This window comes from Catharus ustulatus, chromosome 13 (genome assembly GCF_009819885.2).
Source record: "Catharus ustulatus isolate bCatUst1 chromosome 13, bCatUst1.pri.v2, whole genome shotgun sequence".
In the NCBI taxonomy this organism is placed as follows: Eukaryota; Metazoa; Chordata; class Aves; order Passeriformes; family Turdidae; genus Catharus; species Catharus ustulatus.
The window spans coordinates 134,775-149,864 of record NC_046233.1 but is presented as its reverse complement, the minus strand read 5'-3'; the positions used below and the strand labels follow the sequence as shown (position 1 = coordinate 149,864).

Genomic DNA, 15,090 nt, shown 5'->3' with positions numbered 1-15,090 from the left:
CTCCTGGTCTCAGCAGATACCTGACTGACACATACATGCCTTTATTGTCCCATAAAGAACAATGTCTTGTAATTGTCTGATAATTACAATCCCTGCCCCCAAAATGGCATCTGAATACCTACTGATTCTCACTTTATGCTGTTTGCTTGTAAACAAACCCATTAAGCACCCGTGGAAGAGTCTATTGTTATTACAATGACTATGAAAGTTATAAAGGTGCAAATTAGATAAAGGTCATTGTCATTATGTAGCTCATAGTAGAATATGAAAATTGTCTTACTTGTACAACTGGCTGTGGACACCTTCTTCCTCCCTCTCCAAGTCTCTCACTTGCACATCAAGCTTGATCTAAACAACTGTGCACTATGGGCAGGGGAGCAGTTCTATATCGAGTACTCTGTGATCTTCCCTCATATTAACCAGGTAATTCACACAACCCAACGAAGAAAGGACTCCCAACCTACTGTGCTCTGCACAAGGCACACATGGCAGCATATCAGAGCTCTGGTGGCTTCTGGTTAGTCAAGTACAGGCAGTAGCACTTCCCAGTTGACTTGTAGCCACACCTCTGGTGCCACAAATCTATACCTTTGCTGCAGTGACAGCTTGGATTCTAAGTAAGAGCTTCCAGTTTCACTGGTATCATTAGTAATGGTTGCAAGTGACAGGAGTAAAAATTCCAGTAGCCACTGCTCTGCAGACACAGTGGGACTAATGGACAATACCAGAAACAGTAAACTGTATCATTACTATTTGCTAAGACCTTCCTATAAATGGCCTGTGCTGGAATCAAACAGCAAAACCTGCACGTCTCCATCATGCTGGCAATGGCAAGTGACTAGCTTTCTTATAAGCCTTTTCTTACACAAGGGAAGAAATCCATGCTAGGATAAAATAACTGTCTTCTTTTTTTCACAATCTTTTGCAATACTGCAGCAAAGCTCACAAATCAACTGTGACACGGCCCTGATTAGCTTGATGTTGATTTACAGCTACCCAAACTCTTGAAATATCATATTTAAGGCCAACACAACTGACATGGTTACTCCACCCTCTCGCTTCATCATTTCATATATCTCCAGGTGCATGTGTAGATGTATGATAGGTGTAGGTGGACATGTAGGTGCATGCACAGACACCTGGATTTCATTCTAACTCCCTTGGGAAGACAGTTTCAGATTTTACTTCAGCATAGTACTTACCACAACAGGATTCTCATCTTGTCTGTTGCTATGCTACAGGACACTTAAAATCCATAGCTGAAAAGGCAAAATGTCTAATCTTACTGCAGGGCAGCAAATTTAAGCCCTCACAAAATGAGTAGACCAAATAACTTTGTAACTATTAAGAAAAAGAAAGGTACTAGAAAAAAAGAGAAGAATACTTCATTAGTAAAATTCAGCACAACATACATTCATCATCACAGGCACACAGGAATACCTGAGGAGAAGGAGCAATATTTGAACTATTAGCTGTTTAAACCAGATCAGCTGACATGACTGGTACCAGAAGTTAACTTGACTAGTTAAACTAGATTCCTGTTCAAAATTCCTCTACAATCCCCTCTACATTTGATTCCAGGATGCTCCTCCAGTACACATGCTGTTCTTGGGGGTTTTGTGTAGGTAGGCACAAACACATCTGCCTTGCTGAGGTGGTCCTGCCACAGGCCCATTTCCCTTAGCAGATCACCATAGACATAAGGGTAAATCACATTTGTGTTGCATCCTTAAAGCCAGGACTAAAATCACTTTACAGAATAATTTATACAAATCAACAGCTGTCTTTTACAAGCAACAATAAGATACATACTTCTTTTAAAAGCTGCTATAGAAATAGCTAAATTTTGAGAGGACGATGTTCTACAGTCAGGAACAAGGGAAAGTTCCAGAACTTTTCATTCTGCTTTTATACCCTCTTTTTACTTGTGCTCTCCAATTCCTACTAGGCATGCACCATGTGTGTCAAGCCTTCAGGAGTTTTCGAGCCTTGTACGTGACATTTGAATCAGCCAGGACTGGCAGGCAGATTATCCAAATATGCTCTGTGCTGATTGCTCCTAATGAACTGGACAGGAGTGCTGGACTGGCTGCAAGCTGAGGATTGTGGACTTCAAAATCCAAACCAGCACTTTCAAACACTTGGCACCAAACACTAAATCTCTTATCAACTCTACCTCACAAATTTTTGCTTCTTCATACCCAGTTATGGCTTCTCTGTCACAATTAGTATGTATTAGCAGTGAGTGTAAGGGACAGGCACAGAGCAAACACATAACCATGTAACTTCTTTAATTTCTATGGAAGTAGTGATCTTCTATCTACAAACATCCAACTGACTTTGCTATTTACCTGACAGTGTGAACCAGAATTACTTTTGAAAAGTAAGCTGAATGTTTTGTATCATCCCAAATCAAATTTCCTCAAATCTATTCTTGCTCCATGATGAAACTTGTCCCAGTTCAAACACAGTATTTTGGCAAGGTGAACTGAGCTGTAAATTTGCTTCATCTGATGACTAAATCCCTGTTGGAAGTGAACTAGATCTTGAGTTCTGTGATTAGCAGCTGTGGAAAAAAACAGCAGGCTGGGCAGCTGGAGGTTTTTTGGTGCTTGGAGGCATAGAGTCATGCTTGTTTCATTTAGTGACATTATATGGTTTGAAAGACCCTGGACTGTGCCTGAAACAAGAAAAAGAGCACAGAAATATTCTTTCTGACACTGGCCAATTTCTTCCCAAATCACAGAGTTCTCTTGACTAGAAAACTATAGAAATGACCCTGCATAAACATTGTGGATAATTACAAAATAAAGAACCGCTACAATGAATCTATTGAGATCCTTAATTCCCAACTGCCACCATCCCAGAAGGAACAAACTGTGAGTTAGTCTGACTCTTAAGTATACAATTAAGCCTGTCAAGTTTTGGCTCCATAATATGCTGTTTAAATTGAAAAATCTGTCAGTAAACCAATATGAGGCATTAATGTCATAATGCTTTGGGTTTGCTTCCTCATGGAACAATAAAACTATTTAGCCAAGACAAGCAACATGTTATTTATACACCTTTTGGCAACAGTTTCAATGCTTTTTGGGATACTGCCCTTTCCTTCCAATATAATAGTTCCCTTTTTGTATTGAAATTGATGAGGGGAGCTGTGTACATGTTCTATGTGGAATTTACTCAGTAATTCTATTAAGGGCTTCCTCACAAAGAAATAAATGTTCTCAATCTCCTTCAATACTCATCCTACTCATTATTCAAAACAGAAGACCTAATCTCTCCATATATTAAGTTTCCTCACAGGGTTTCCTATTAGTTTCAAAGAATTAAAAAAACTAAGCTTCAACACTCTTATGTTTGCAAAACTATGAAACTCTGGGGCTTACAGTCAGAGCTGAAGGTTTTGCCATTTCTGGAATTTTTGAGACGGAGGTGTCAATTGAAGGTTACACAGCCTTCAAAAGGCGTCCTTTACACATCCTTATGTTCTGGTTAAGCTTCAAGTGCCATTCAGCATCAGCCAGGAGAGCTTCAAAAACTTCACCAGATTCTCCCAGCCAATTCTTTCACTTGGCTCTAACTAAAGCTTGCCCCCAAAAGCCTCAGAGCTCATATCACAAACAAGTGTTTACCACTACAGACTGTTGCACTAGGCAACAAGAAAAGTACTGTGGTGGGGCTCAGTGCTGAAAGAAACAGAACAGGGTAGACAAGTTACCTTCATTTTCCTTCCCCGATTTTATATTCACAGCTAATGAAAATGAATGGGAAAGCTCTCCTCATTATTCCTCAAGGGTTTTGGTTTCGTGATGACTTGCAGCAAAACCAGTTGGGCTGTGATAAGCTGTTCTGCTGCCCACAGTGAAGCCTTCCTGGCTGGGTATGTCTACACAAAGGGATCACTTTTGCTAACACTGGAGGTGACCACAGTAGTCTGCATTTCAAAAACCTCCTTCACATGTCTTTACTCAGTACTGTCTAGGTCCATTTACTTAGCAAATAAATCTTGGGGACTAGCAGTTAGAAGTTGTTTGGAACCCTGCCTCCAGTAATGATTAATATTTAATACAAGGTTTGTAGATTAGGTATGGTATCCTCTACTGTAGTGACATCTATTGCCATAAAAAGCTGACAGTTCTGGGGGATTACAAGCCCTTTTTTAGTCCTAAGAGGACAGAAACTTTCAGATATGAACGCATTTCCTCCAGCCTAAGAAAGGTCTGCACTCCTGAAGGCTTGCCTCCCTTGTAAAACTCTACTATGCTAACTAACTATACTAACTAAATCATCTAAAGATCATTGTGGCTGTACACACTCTGGCATTCTGATGTCATTAAAATCAAAATGAAGAAAAGCTGGAATGATACCTCTCACAAAAATACAATACATCCTCCTTCAGGGCCAACTATTTACCTGTTCTAATTCAGGAAGGATCATGCTAAGAAGATCACATGGAAAGAGAGAGTTGACCACCTATTAATGATATCTATCTCCCTAATTTTCTGCCTAATTCAATCAAGGAATAAACTGGGAGAAGTGATATAAACAAACTGTGCTTTTACATTTTCCAGAGAAAACAAAATGGCTGATTTGCCTCTCATTTCTGTTAGCAAACAATTCACAAGCACTTTAAAAAGAGCAAGGCAGTCAAAACAAGATGCAAAAATTCAAAAATCTACCAAGGAGAACTTTTTGCCTGACTTCATTATGTCATGGCTGTCTAACTGCACAAAACATGAGTGTCTATATTCTTTAAAACAGAGATGAGACTAGGGTTAGCAGCAGATTTTCTCATTATTCACCTTTGAGATCTTCTTAGGGACCAACTGTGTGCCCAGAGACAGCCCCAATGCTAAGGCCCCATTGCTATGAACACACACACTGAGCTGGACAAGAGCTCAGCACAAGTGGAGGCACCAGGCTCCTGGTGATGCATGGTTAGTGGCTGCAGCCAGCAACACAAGCAACATGCAAGCTGGAGAGAGGAGCAACACAGACCTCGGTCCTCACAGATCACATGTACGGGTCTGACTCTGGTTTTGGAGGAGTTATCTAACTCCCAGTTTCTTCATTTAGAAGCCCATTGTGAAGCTGGGGTGCCCTTGAAAATGTTTAAAAGAAAAATCAGGAACTTCCCCAATGGAGCTGATACAAAATATTGAGGGACTCGATGCATCTGTGATAAAATAGAGCTGGGAGCCAAACCCTGTGCTGACACAAGCTCTGGGCAAGTCTGGGGTGTCAATGTATTTGTGACAAGACAAGAAAGTATAGCTTGGAACACTTTGGAGTTTGAGAAAACAAACTCTCCCTCCTACCCATGAATTCACCTCAATGCCATGAGTAATTAAGTAGTGAGAGGGAGGAAAGCACATTTACACTTATAAAATAAACTTCCAGAAATCTTTTAAATAGAAAAATCACCTCTGGGGAAAATGGAACTGAAAAAAATGTAGCTGGAAAAAAGCAGAAATCTAAAAGGAAGGATATCCTATTAAAAACAGTCTTCTAGCTGTGAAATAGAAAAGGGAAATTTTTAATGGAAAAAACCCAACTCTTTTAGGTGCCTAATCTTAACTTTCTTCCTTTAAACAAAGCATAAAAACTCTACTAAATGAGTCCAAAATAAGATAAGTCTGAGCAAAGAGGCAAAGCTGGCCAGACTGGAAGTCCTGGGCATTGCATTGTGAATATAATTTTGCTGAGGAGCTTTGCATGGGGATGCAATGTTCTCTAAATGTAAGCTCAAAAGTGTCAAGAAGCAGATTTTAATGAGAATGAAACCAGACAGTTTCCCATTACATTGATGCCCACTTTCATTTATAGGGCAATACAGTAATTGCTTAAACCCAGGTGTAGTACCTGAGAGACCTTAAGGAGTTACTACACCTAGGAAATGCCAAGCAGCTGTGCCTCCTGTATAAGCAATACTGTGAGGAGCAGGATCTTAAGTAGACAGATGGGTTAAACACAGGGAGTCTTATTTCCAGTTACAATAGTATAACACTTTTTAAAGCACATAGCAGCAATATGAACATGTTTTAATAATTAATGCTATGCACCCTATAGTCTAAAATACTCTTTGTGGAAGCCTATGCAAAAAAAAAAAAAAAAAAGGAATTGTGAGCCAGAAACTGTATAGTGTCATTCAGAACAAGAACCCATGGTATACACTTATTTAAATATAATCCATTACATTTTTGCCATTGTCTTTCTTCCCTAGCCTAATTAATTACCTACCTCTGCTTTTATTTCAAAACACTTGCTTAATAGAGGACAAACAAGCTTATTTTGTTAAGAAAAGAAAATATCCTTTTCTTTATGCTAAGTTACATAAAATTCAACATAATCTCTTTAGAGAATGGGAAAATAACAATTTCTGGGAGTCAAGCATAGATATATGGAGGCCAGCAGATAACTGTGTGAATGTTAAAATGTATTCAAAATGCAGCTCTCTGAGAGCAGTAAAAAAAAAATAAAATCACATCATATCCCCTAAATTACCTCAGAGCTGTTTGCATAAAGGGTCCAGAGGCAGTACAGTATAAGTACAGGGATGTGAGTCATGCAGAGAGCACACGGCAACGCTTCTGCTGGACACTCTGTGTTTCTGCAGCAGCAAAAGGGCAACTCTGAAGCTAGTTGCACAAACAGCTTTGAAGCACTTGGCAGATGCAGCAAGCAAAAATCTGAAACTACAAATAAGGTAATTTATCAAATAATTTCCTTTTTAGCAGATTCTACCTTTCTGTCTAAAGATTGCTCTGAGTCAAATTGCCTGTGTGATGTTCTTAGGGCTGTTACTCAAGGATATCATCAGAACTGATAAAAACCTGCCAATAAGAAAGGTAACGAACTCATTTTCTATTTGGAAGATTTGTAGGACTTCAGAGAACTGTGCATTCCTTTTATGTTTTGAAGATATAATTAAGCTAAATGACTGCTATAGTAGTATTAAAGATGTGTTCTATTCTGCTGAAGGAACTCTGCTTACTGTAAAATAAATCCCTCAGCATGTTAGGAATTCAGTGCTAGCTAGAAGAAATAGAAAAACACTTGGTAACTGGGCAAGAGGTAATAGAGGATACAATTATCATTATTATTATTATTATTATTATTATTATTATTGTTATTATTATGTCTCTGAAAAAAATATAAGGTACTTCCCTCATTTCTTTCCATGCAAGAAATCTCCCTGCCCCACACAGCATAGCTGTCGTCTTTGTCTGACAAATACCCAGGCACACGGCTACTTTAAATGTATAGAAAACTAGCAAAAACATAGTGGATTATTTGGGTTTGGCTTTAACTGAAAGTGGAATGGAAGTGCTGCTAATCTCAGTATCATTTTAAAATTAATCCTTAGCAAAGGGAATTGCCTGGTGGACATAGAAGGCATAGATGTCTGTACCTTGTGCATACAGAGTTCAAGGGGGAAATTATGTTTGCCTGTTGGCAGAAGGCAGAGTAAAATAACTTTTTGAGAATCATCTGTGCCTTAGGAAGTTCATATCATATTTATTCTGCCAGAAAAATTAACAACTACCTGGTTTTAATTATGAAGAATTTAGATGCTTTGGAGCATAAAAAGAAACTGAGAGGTTAATAACAGAAACGAGGAAAGACCCTAAGAGACTTCAACCTGCAGTAGTGCCATAATTGTTTTTCAGTGTCTGGAAATACTGCTGTTATTGCTAGGTTTGCTTGCTCCATCCTCCTCCCCTGTTGTTCTCTGTCCAATGGAAGTTGCAGGAACCCCTGTCCCACAATGCCATTTATCCAGCTGCCACTGCTACTCTTCTGTTTGACCTTGTGTGGTGTTTGCTTCAACGAGGGACAGCTCCTTCCAGAGGAGAGTGAGAACATAGGAAAAAGTCCCCTGGATGACATCCTTCAGAGATCTGAAAGCTTCATTCTTCAGTCTGTCCTCAAGAAAGCCCAGAAGGAAGAGGACATTAATAAAGGTATATATATCATTGGGGGCACCCATTTAATGATGACATAGCACTTGGCTAAGATCATTAGATCCAAGGTATGATTTCCAGGTCCTAATGTTCATACTTAGTACTGGAGCTGAGGGGAGGGGAAGGATAAGAGGGCTGTTGCAATTCACTGACAGACAGTTCTTCACAAATGCTTTCTTCTCTAAGATCTCTGCTCAGGAAAGGCTGTACTGTGACTAAGCAGCAGCTGCATAATAAATTTTGCCTGTAACAGAAAACCTGTTTGTCTAGCAGGTACTTCCCTAGGGAAGCTCTAAGAGGACCCATGAAGGACATTCTGCAGTGGTGGACCCTGTACCTAATGTAAATTCGAGGTGGGGGTGCTGCCATTCACCTACTGCCTCAATCCACTGGTTCCTACCCTCCCAACAGAGGTGGGCTTTTTCCACGGCTGGGAATGCTAGAGGCTGCTCCACTGTTTGCACCTCCCATCTTGTAGACACTATGCTACCAGTAGTCACAACAGTGGAAGATCAGACTCAGGGATTGCAAGAAACAGCACAGAGGTGCCTGCAGGCAAACAGGAGCACAGGGCTCTATCAGAATAGAAGATGAGCTGGCCTCATCATCCTCCCTCTTCACATCAATGCTGAGAATTAGTTGTGTTGATCCAAGACCTGAAATATTAAGAAGAGCTTAAGAATGAGTAAGAGACACTAATAGTGTTATGACTGATAGCTGGAAATACTGACTTGGCTTTCAGAGAACAACAAATTATGATCCTGCTCCACAAATTCCTATTACAACTTCCTTGGGGAGGATTATGGGGTCTTATTAATGTTATTCTTTTCCTTGGACAGAATCAAATGTCCCTCTGCTACAATGGCTTTCTGAAAGACAACACTCTGGGAAAAAGTACCTAAGTAACCTGGAGAAGAGACAACATCCTGGAAAAAGAGATGTTGAGGAAGAGACATCTTATGGAGACATTCATAAGAGGCAGCATCCAGGAAAAAGAGAGAGGGAAGATGACCTTGATGTTTATCTGGAGCTGAAAAGGCAACAGCCTCCCAGCAGAAAGCCACTGTTGGATCAGTTTGCTAACAGCCCTAGGGCACAGCTAACCTACATGAACAAGTTATACAAAAGAGAACATCCCGGCAGAAGATATCTGATGTATAAGCACCAGCGTCCTAGCAAAAGAGGCTGGAATTATGAGGTAGACCTATATGGTGAGAAACTCCAGCATCCTGGAAAAAGGCACTGGAATTCTGACAGCTCAGATGACACAGGCCCGTGCAACTTTCAGGAGTCATTCACCTGTCACAAAGGCAGTTTGTTGCTTGATTTGGTAGAAGATGTTAGCAGAGATAGGGTAGAAGAAAAGCGTCAGCATCCCGGAAAGAGATCTGCATGGGAAAGTAAAACAGAGGAATGAAAAAATAATTGTGTAGCACTTGCATTTGGTGAAGTAAACTGCCAGATCACCAAAACATTCAGTTCACTCCTTTTTGGCTTCCCTTGCTGACCTCTGCACCTATCTTCCAGCATGTTAATGTTCCCATCCAAGTTAATAGCTTTGTCATACACTTAAAGCAAAGGAACTAAAAGAGCCATCTGAATGGAACAGGCAAGTACTGAGAATCTTCAATTCCCCCACTTTAGGCAGAGTGCTTATCTTCTTAGGAGCCCAGACCCCAGAATAATCCAACTATATGTTCCTAAATTACTAAAACAGGCTCTTAAATTTCTGTTCTGATGCTACTGAAGTAGAATAATTATATGGCTTCCTCTCATATCAATGACATCAGTAAACAGTGGGGGAGAAAAAAGAATATATGCCAATTGTTTGAAAATTAAATAGAGCAGGTTTTCAGTTCTAAATTATAACATTCTGGACACCTGAGTCCTTGTACACTACAATCTGTCCAGACAGTAAGCACTTAAGAGAGACAGGAACAGTTTCAACTGGAACAAAATAAATGAGTGACTTCATAGTTTGACTTAGAACTGGCATAGGAAAACCCTTTTTACCTAAGAGGCTACAGAGTGCAAACATTTAATGCATCCCTGAACATCTCAAGCACACACTGCGATCCCCCTGACTGTGTACAGCCTACACTAGAACACCCTCCCTTGTATTTCCACACTTTCAGTCATGCCACTTGAAATCATGCCTTCTCTTCAGACATTTAATAATAAAGCAAGAAGAGATCCTTTCTTTCCAGTGAGGATTTCTGATTTCTCTCTTCTCAAAGGAATGCTTTTACTTTCTGTGGTCAGACTTCCAAAAGTGTTTATTTGAAATGAATTATTCAATAAACATGAATAGTCAACTCTGGTGTCTGTATTGGTTGTGCAAATACACTGCAATAGCGTGAAGAACATATAACCAACTCAAGCTAAATAAAATAACATCAAGGAGTCTTTTTCTACAAATAATCTCCTTGCATGCTGGAGGTCAGCATATGCTTGTACTTAAAACTGTTTCACTATTGAAGTGGAAGAATGATAGACTCCCTTTTAAAATCTTCCACCTGTATGACACACAAAACTACGCATCTGGGCTATGCTCACATTAACCTTGTCATCCAGTTCACAGAGAACTTGACGAGAAGCTGAATTCCTGTTTGTGGGTCTAAACAATAGAATACTGTTTTTTGCAATTGATATGCAGCTACTGAGCCCACTGGGTTATTCATATCACTTCTTGCATTCAAAGAGGTTACAGCACATCAATGCTTTGCTAGAATGTTATTTTTATGAACAAATTAGTATATCTTCCATCAACATTCATCCTCAATACCAGCAGGACACATTAGCTGACTTAGAACTCCTCCTCAGTTACAGAAGTTAGCTTTGCAGAAGTCAGTTTAGCTACCCTGAAGGAAAATAATTAATCACCTCATAAGTTTCACTGAAGTTAAATTCTCACAGGCTGATCAACACTTAACATGGTCTATCAAACAATTGCTAACTTTGGCAGTAATAGGCTGTTCAGTATGTGACAATGGACAGAAATCTTCTACTGACAGGGGATTTCTAATAAACAATGCTGAAGAAATCTTTAGAGAAGATAGGTGGGGACACTCCATATACTTCAACTTCCTTCAGCACACTTTCTATATATGAAGCTTTTTAAAATGTTTCATTTGCATTTTATCAGGGAAAAACTAATTTCTCTGAAGAATACCATTTCATATACCATTTCTGGCAGTGACTAAATGCTTCTTAAACCTTGGGAACACCACTTGCTATGAAATCTTCAAAATAAGTGAAAAACACAAAAGAAAAAGTATCAACTGAGTAAACATGGGTGACAGCAAGGATTACATATTTCAAAAGTTCTTTTTTTCTTTTTAATTCACTCCAGTATTTCAAATTGTTCAGATTCTTGTTTTGATCAAAAAGACATTTCCTCCCAGTATCTGCATGAAAATTTAATCTCTATTAATTTCTTCATATTATCTGCAGTGTTGCTGACATACTAACAGGCAAGTACACTCCTCCTACAGATATCCTTCTCAGAGCATTGACTGCCACTGGAGATTTCACTCTTTTGTGACTATGAAGCACACACAAGTACAAGTTCGAAGTTAAGTATGTGTCAGATTTATCTACACCTTAAAAGCTGTTTGGGTCTGGAGTTTGGCTAAGGAACTAAGCAAAAAACAGCCAACTATTATCCTGTAATGCTATGCTTCTCTGAGTAGTAAACATAGTGCAATCTCTTAGCAATATGAACAACACAGGTACATTTATATTGTGTAGGTATAAGGCAAGAATCAGTTAATTGCACATCTCTCTCATCACCTTACTTTTATTGTAAACCTTCCCCTCATGGGCACTTTTTATTACAACCTAAAAGAATTTCATAACCATGCAAACATCCACAAGTTACTAGCTTTGCTCTGTCACTCACAGTGTGAGTGTGCAGAATCAGGCCTTGCAGTTGCACAGCTCCCTGAGGAAGTGCGCTATCTGTCTGACAGACAGGCTGGGGCTCTTCAGGAATGAGAACACATCAGCAGCAGACTTGGTCCAAAGGTCATGGAAGTCAGTAGAAAAATCTCCTCTGCATAATCTGAATTAAATCCACAGAGCAAAGCTGTGCAATAGCCCTAATGTGGCAGCACAGTGATGCAAAATCTTATTTCTTTAAAATAAGAGACTAAAACAACCTTGCGCAAATTGAGTTCTTTGTTGATTCCACTGCAGTTTCATATATCTGGGTATTACCAGTTACTGAGACATAAGGGAGCTTGATTCCTAAAGCACAGATTTTACAAGTGTTTTCAAAATGAGCTTTGTTTTTAATGGGAGGAGAAAGTTCATGTGCACCAGCTGCACAATTAACATTTTCTGCAACTATTTTCAACACCTTTCACCATTACTGTTCTATGCCCACTCTCACACACTTGCAAGCCTTGACCTCTTTGCTGACCCACTGTAATTAGCATGAGCTGTGTGTTTCTTCCAAAGGATATGTGGCCCCCAACAAATATCTTTATTACTACTTATAATGGCTCATTAGTTGAAGGAAGTCTGAAAACAACATCATCACCAGAGCTGAAGTAGAGTCACGGCTTCCCTGGTAACTCGGTTAACATTAAAGGGTCAGCTGCAACTTTAAAGCATTGGTCAGTCAGGATATTGTTATAAATAAAAATATGATTGAAAGAACTCAAGTGGAGAATGCAAGAGGGATGAGACTGTGTGAGGTCTAGATTGTGCAGAGACATGACACAAAAAATATAATGACAGGGAAATCCTTTTGATTTTAGGAAATGGGTATGTGGACTATTAGCATTGGAATGCAGAAGCCTCTCTTCCCCTTCTGATAAGAGCATGAACTCCTCCACTCCTGTAGGATAATGAGGAAAGGTTGGACACAGAGACCTTCAATAAAACCAGATGGGAAACTCCTTGAGAAAAATGAGTTAATGTACCTGCCTTAAGATTAGTTTTAGACCTGCATAAAGACATTTGAGCTTTCTTTCCTTGATGAAACCAATATAGCTAAAAAGTACTAAGAAGGAAATCAAGAAAGGGGCATTTGTCAGGTACCAGCCAATTCATCTTATCTGCTTTCACGAGATGGAAGGAGCACTGGCTGAAGGAGTGTTACTAGATCATAAATTGTATTGGTATGCTAGAGCAGGATATCCGTTTCTGATAGAGATGGGGCATGTCAGATATCAATGCAATGGTGAAAACAGCTCTTAAACTTATTTCAGACCGTGTGGTTTGAACTGATAGCTAGTGATCCAGACAAGACAGCAGCATGTCCCAGAAGGGTTGACTGAAGGAATATCTTCCTCTCTTGAAGCTAACATTTCCTCACTTTCTTCTGGTTCACATGCATTGGAAAGAGGGGGAATCTGGAGTTAATAAATTGCACAAATACTCCTACAAAATGGAATGCAGGCAAACAAGGATCCAACGTGCCATAGCTAGTTCACTACCATCTTCACTCTGTAATGGATGTAATGAATATGATGCAGCATAGACAATTTAATAGCTGACTAGTATAGGGAAAACATTAGATTATGACTCAGAAAACCAGGGAAAGTGATCTGAAGAATCTGCCTGAAATATGATGGCTGAATGAAAGTAATTTTCACAGAGAAGCATATGTTTCCACCATAAATTCCCTCTTGATTTTGAAGCTGGTACTCTGTGGGGTGTCTGAAGAAGCTCTGTGAAAAAAAAGAAGAGGAAGAGGAGAAAAGTTAAGACAAATGAAAAATATAGTAAGAATTTATGAAAGGTTCTCTGAGCCAAAACAGTTAAGACAAAAGGCAATCTCTTTGAACAAGCAAGTGGTGTTGAAAAAGAGAGCAACAAAAACCCTACCAAAAAATCACAATTAATTTCCTGTCAAATACCAACTGGTGGAGGTATTATACTTATTACTTTTAGACATGCTGTCTTCAAGAAGGCAATTGGTTGCTGCACAAGTCCATAGACAAAAGAGGAGATGAGAGGCTAGAAGAGACAGCACCCAAATGTGGTGTACTTGAAATGAGCCCTGAATGGAATCCAGGCATTGTGGTGTATGGCTCTTACAGCTAAACCATTAAATTAAATGTAAATGCAAAGGAATTCTGAGTCTTCCCATCTCTCCTCTTTATAATTCACCTACTTTATGTAAGTGCTGCCACTCCACAGCATTCAGAACGAATATGACAGATTATTCAGCAGTGCTAAGGGAACAAACAAACTTGAGAAGATGACTGGCTTGCAGGTACCAAAGCAGTTAAACAACAAATCAGATAAAAGGGGCTCAACAAGCAGTCAGCTGCTGCTCTTACAAACCATGAGGCTGTCAGTTTGGATTGACGAGACTGCAAACACAGTAAAAATTATGGGTTTGGCATGGAAATGTAGCTTCTACCCTGTCTACACAGACTAATTAAACAGATTTGTTATGTATCCAAATGTTTAGTATAAGCAACTTGAGTATATTGAATATATGAGCTTTGATAAAATGAACAGCAACATGAAAATATTTTAGTTCTCTGAACAAAATGAAGAATGCAGGAAATTCTGGGTTAGATCCACCTAAACAAACAAAAAACATCTTCTCTAATAAATTAAAATCAAAGATCATTAATGTTGTAAGATGAATTTTGTGCTACCCATTTCAATGTCAGGAAATTTAAAATTAATTTTTAAAAATCTATCATTAAATTATAAAATTAAATTCAGGCAAATTTAAAAAACAGCATTAAGTTAAATTAAGTGATTGAGCATTTCATTTAAGGAATATTTACAAAGAACATTCTGATTTTCCTAAGAACAGTCTGATTTTTTTTGTGCTTACACTCGGTTTACAGAGTCTATATTGAACTCAATGCTGTTAAATTTCAGATATTTTAAACCTTTTATTCAGCATGTTTATGAAAAAGATTGCACTTGAATACCCTGAGAAGTAGACAGGCATCACATGCATTTACCTCTCCTGTGCTGAGATCAGATTCCATTATAAAACATTCCAAATGGTATTGAAAGTATTATAAGAAGTTGAAGAACACAGGTGACCCCAACTGGAACATATTTCTGATTGAGCTGTGCCATGGCTACAGGGCCAACTGTGTCCCCTTTCTCAGCCGTATTCCCACTGAAACTTCTCCACATGGAC

General features: G+C 39.1%; 1 protein-coding gene across 6 annotated transcripts; it reads left to right on the top strand.

The window, feature by feature from the left end:
- Positions 1-6,377: 6,377 nt before the first annotated feature.
- Positions 6,378-10,282, top strand: TRH (thyrotropin releasing hormone). Of its 6 annotated transcripts, none has more exons than XM_033071215.2 (4): positions 6,378-6,709; positions 6,799-6,851; positions 7,756-7,967; positions 8,807-10,282. In XM_033071215.2, exons 3-4 carry the CDS (start codon positions 7,772-7,774, stop codon positions 9,382-9,384), a joined length of 774 nt encoding a protein of 257 aa, XP_032927106.1. In that variant the 5' UTR covers positions 6,378-6,709; positions 6,799-6,851; positions 7,756-7,771; the 3' UTR covers positions 9,385-10,282. The 6 variants fall into 6 exon arrangements, with proteins under 6 accessions (XP_032927106.1, XP_032927105.1, XP_032927107.1 ...); XM_033071214.2 differs by having other exon boundaries at positions 6,379-6,709; positions 7,750-7,967; XM_033071216.2 differs by lacking the exon at positions 6,799-6,851 and having other exon boundaries at positions 6,379-6,709.
- The last annotated feature ends 4,808 nt before the right edge of the window (positions 10,283-15,090 follow it).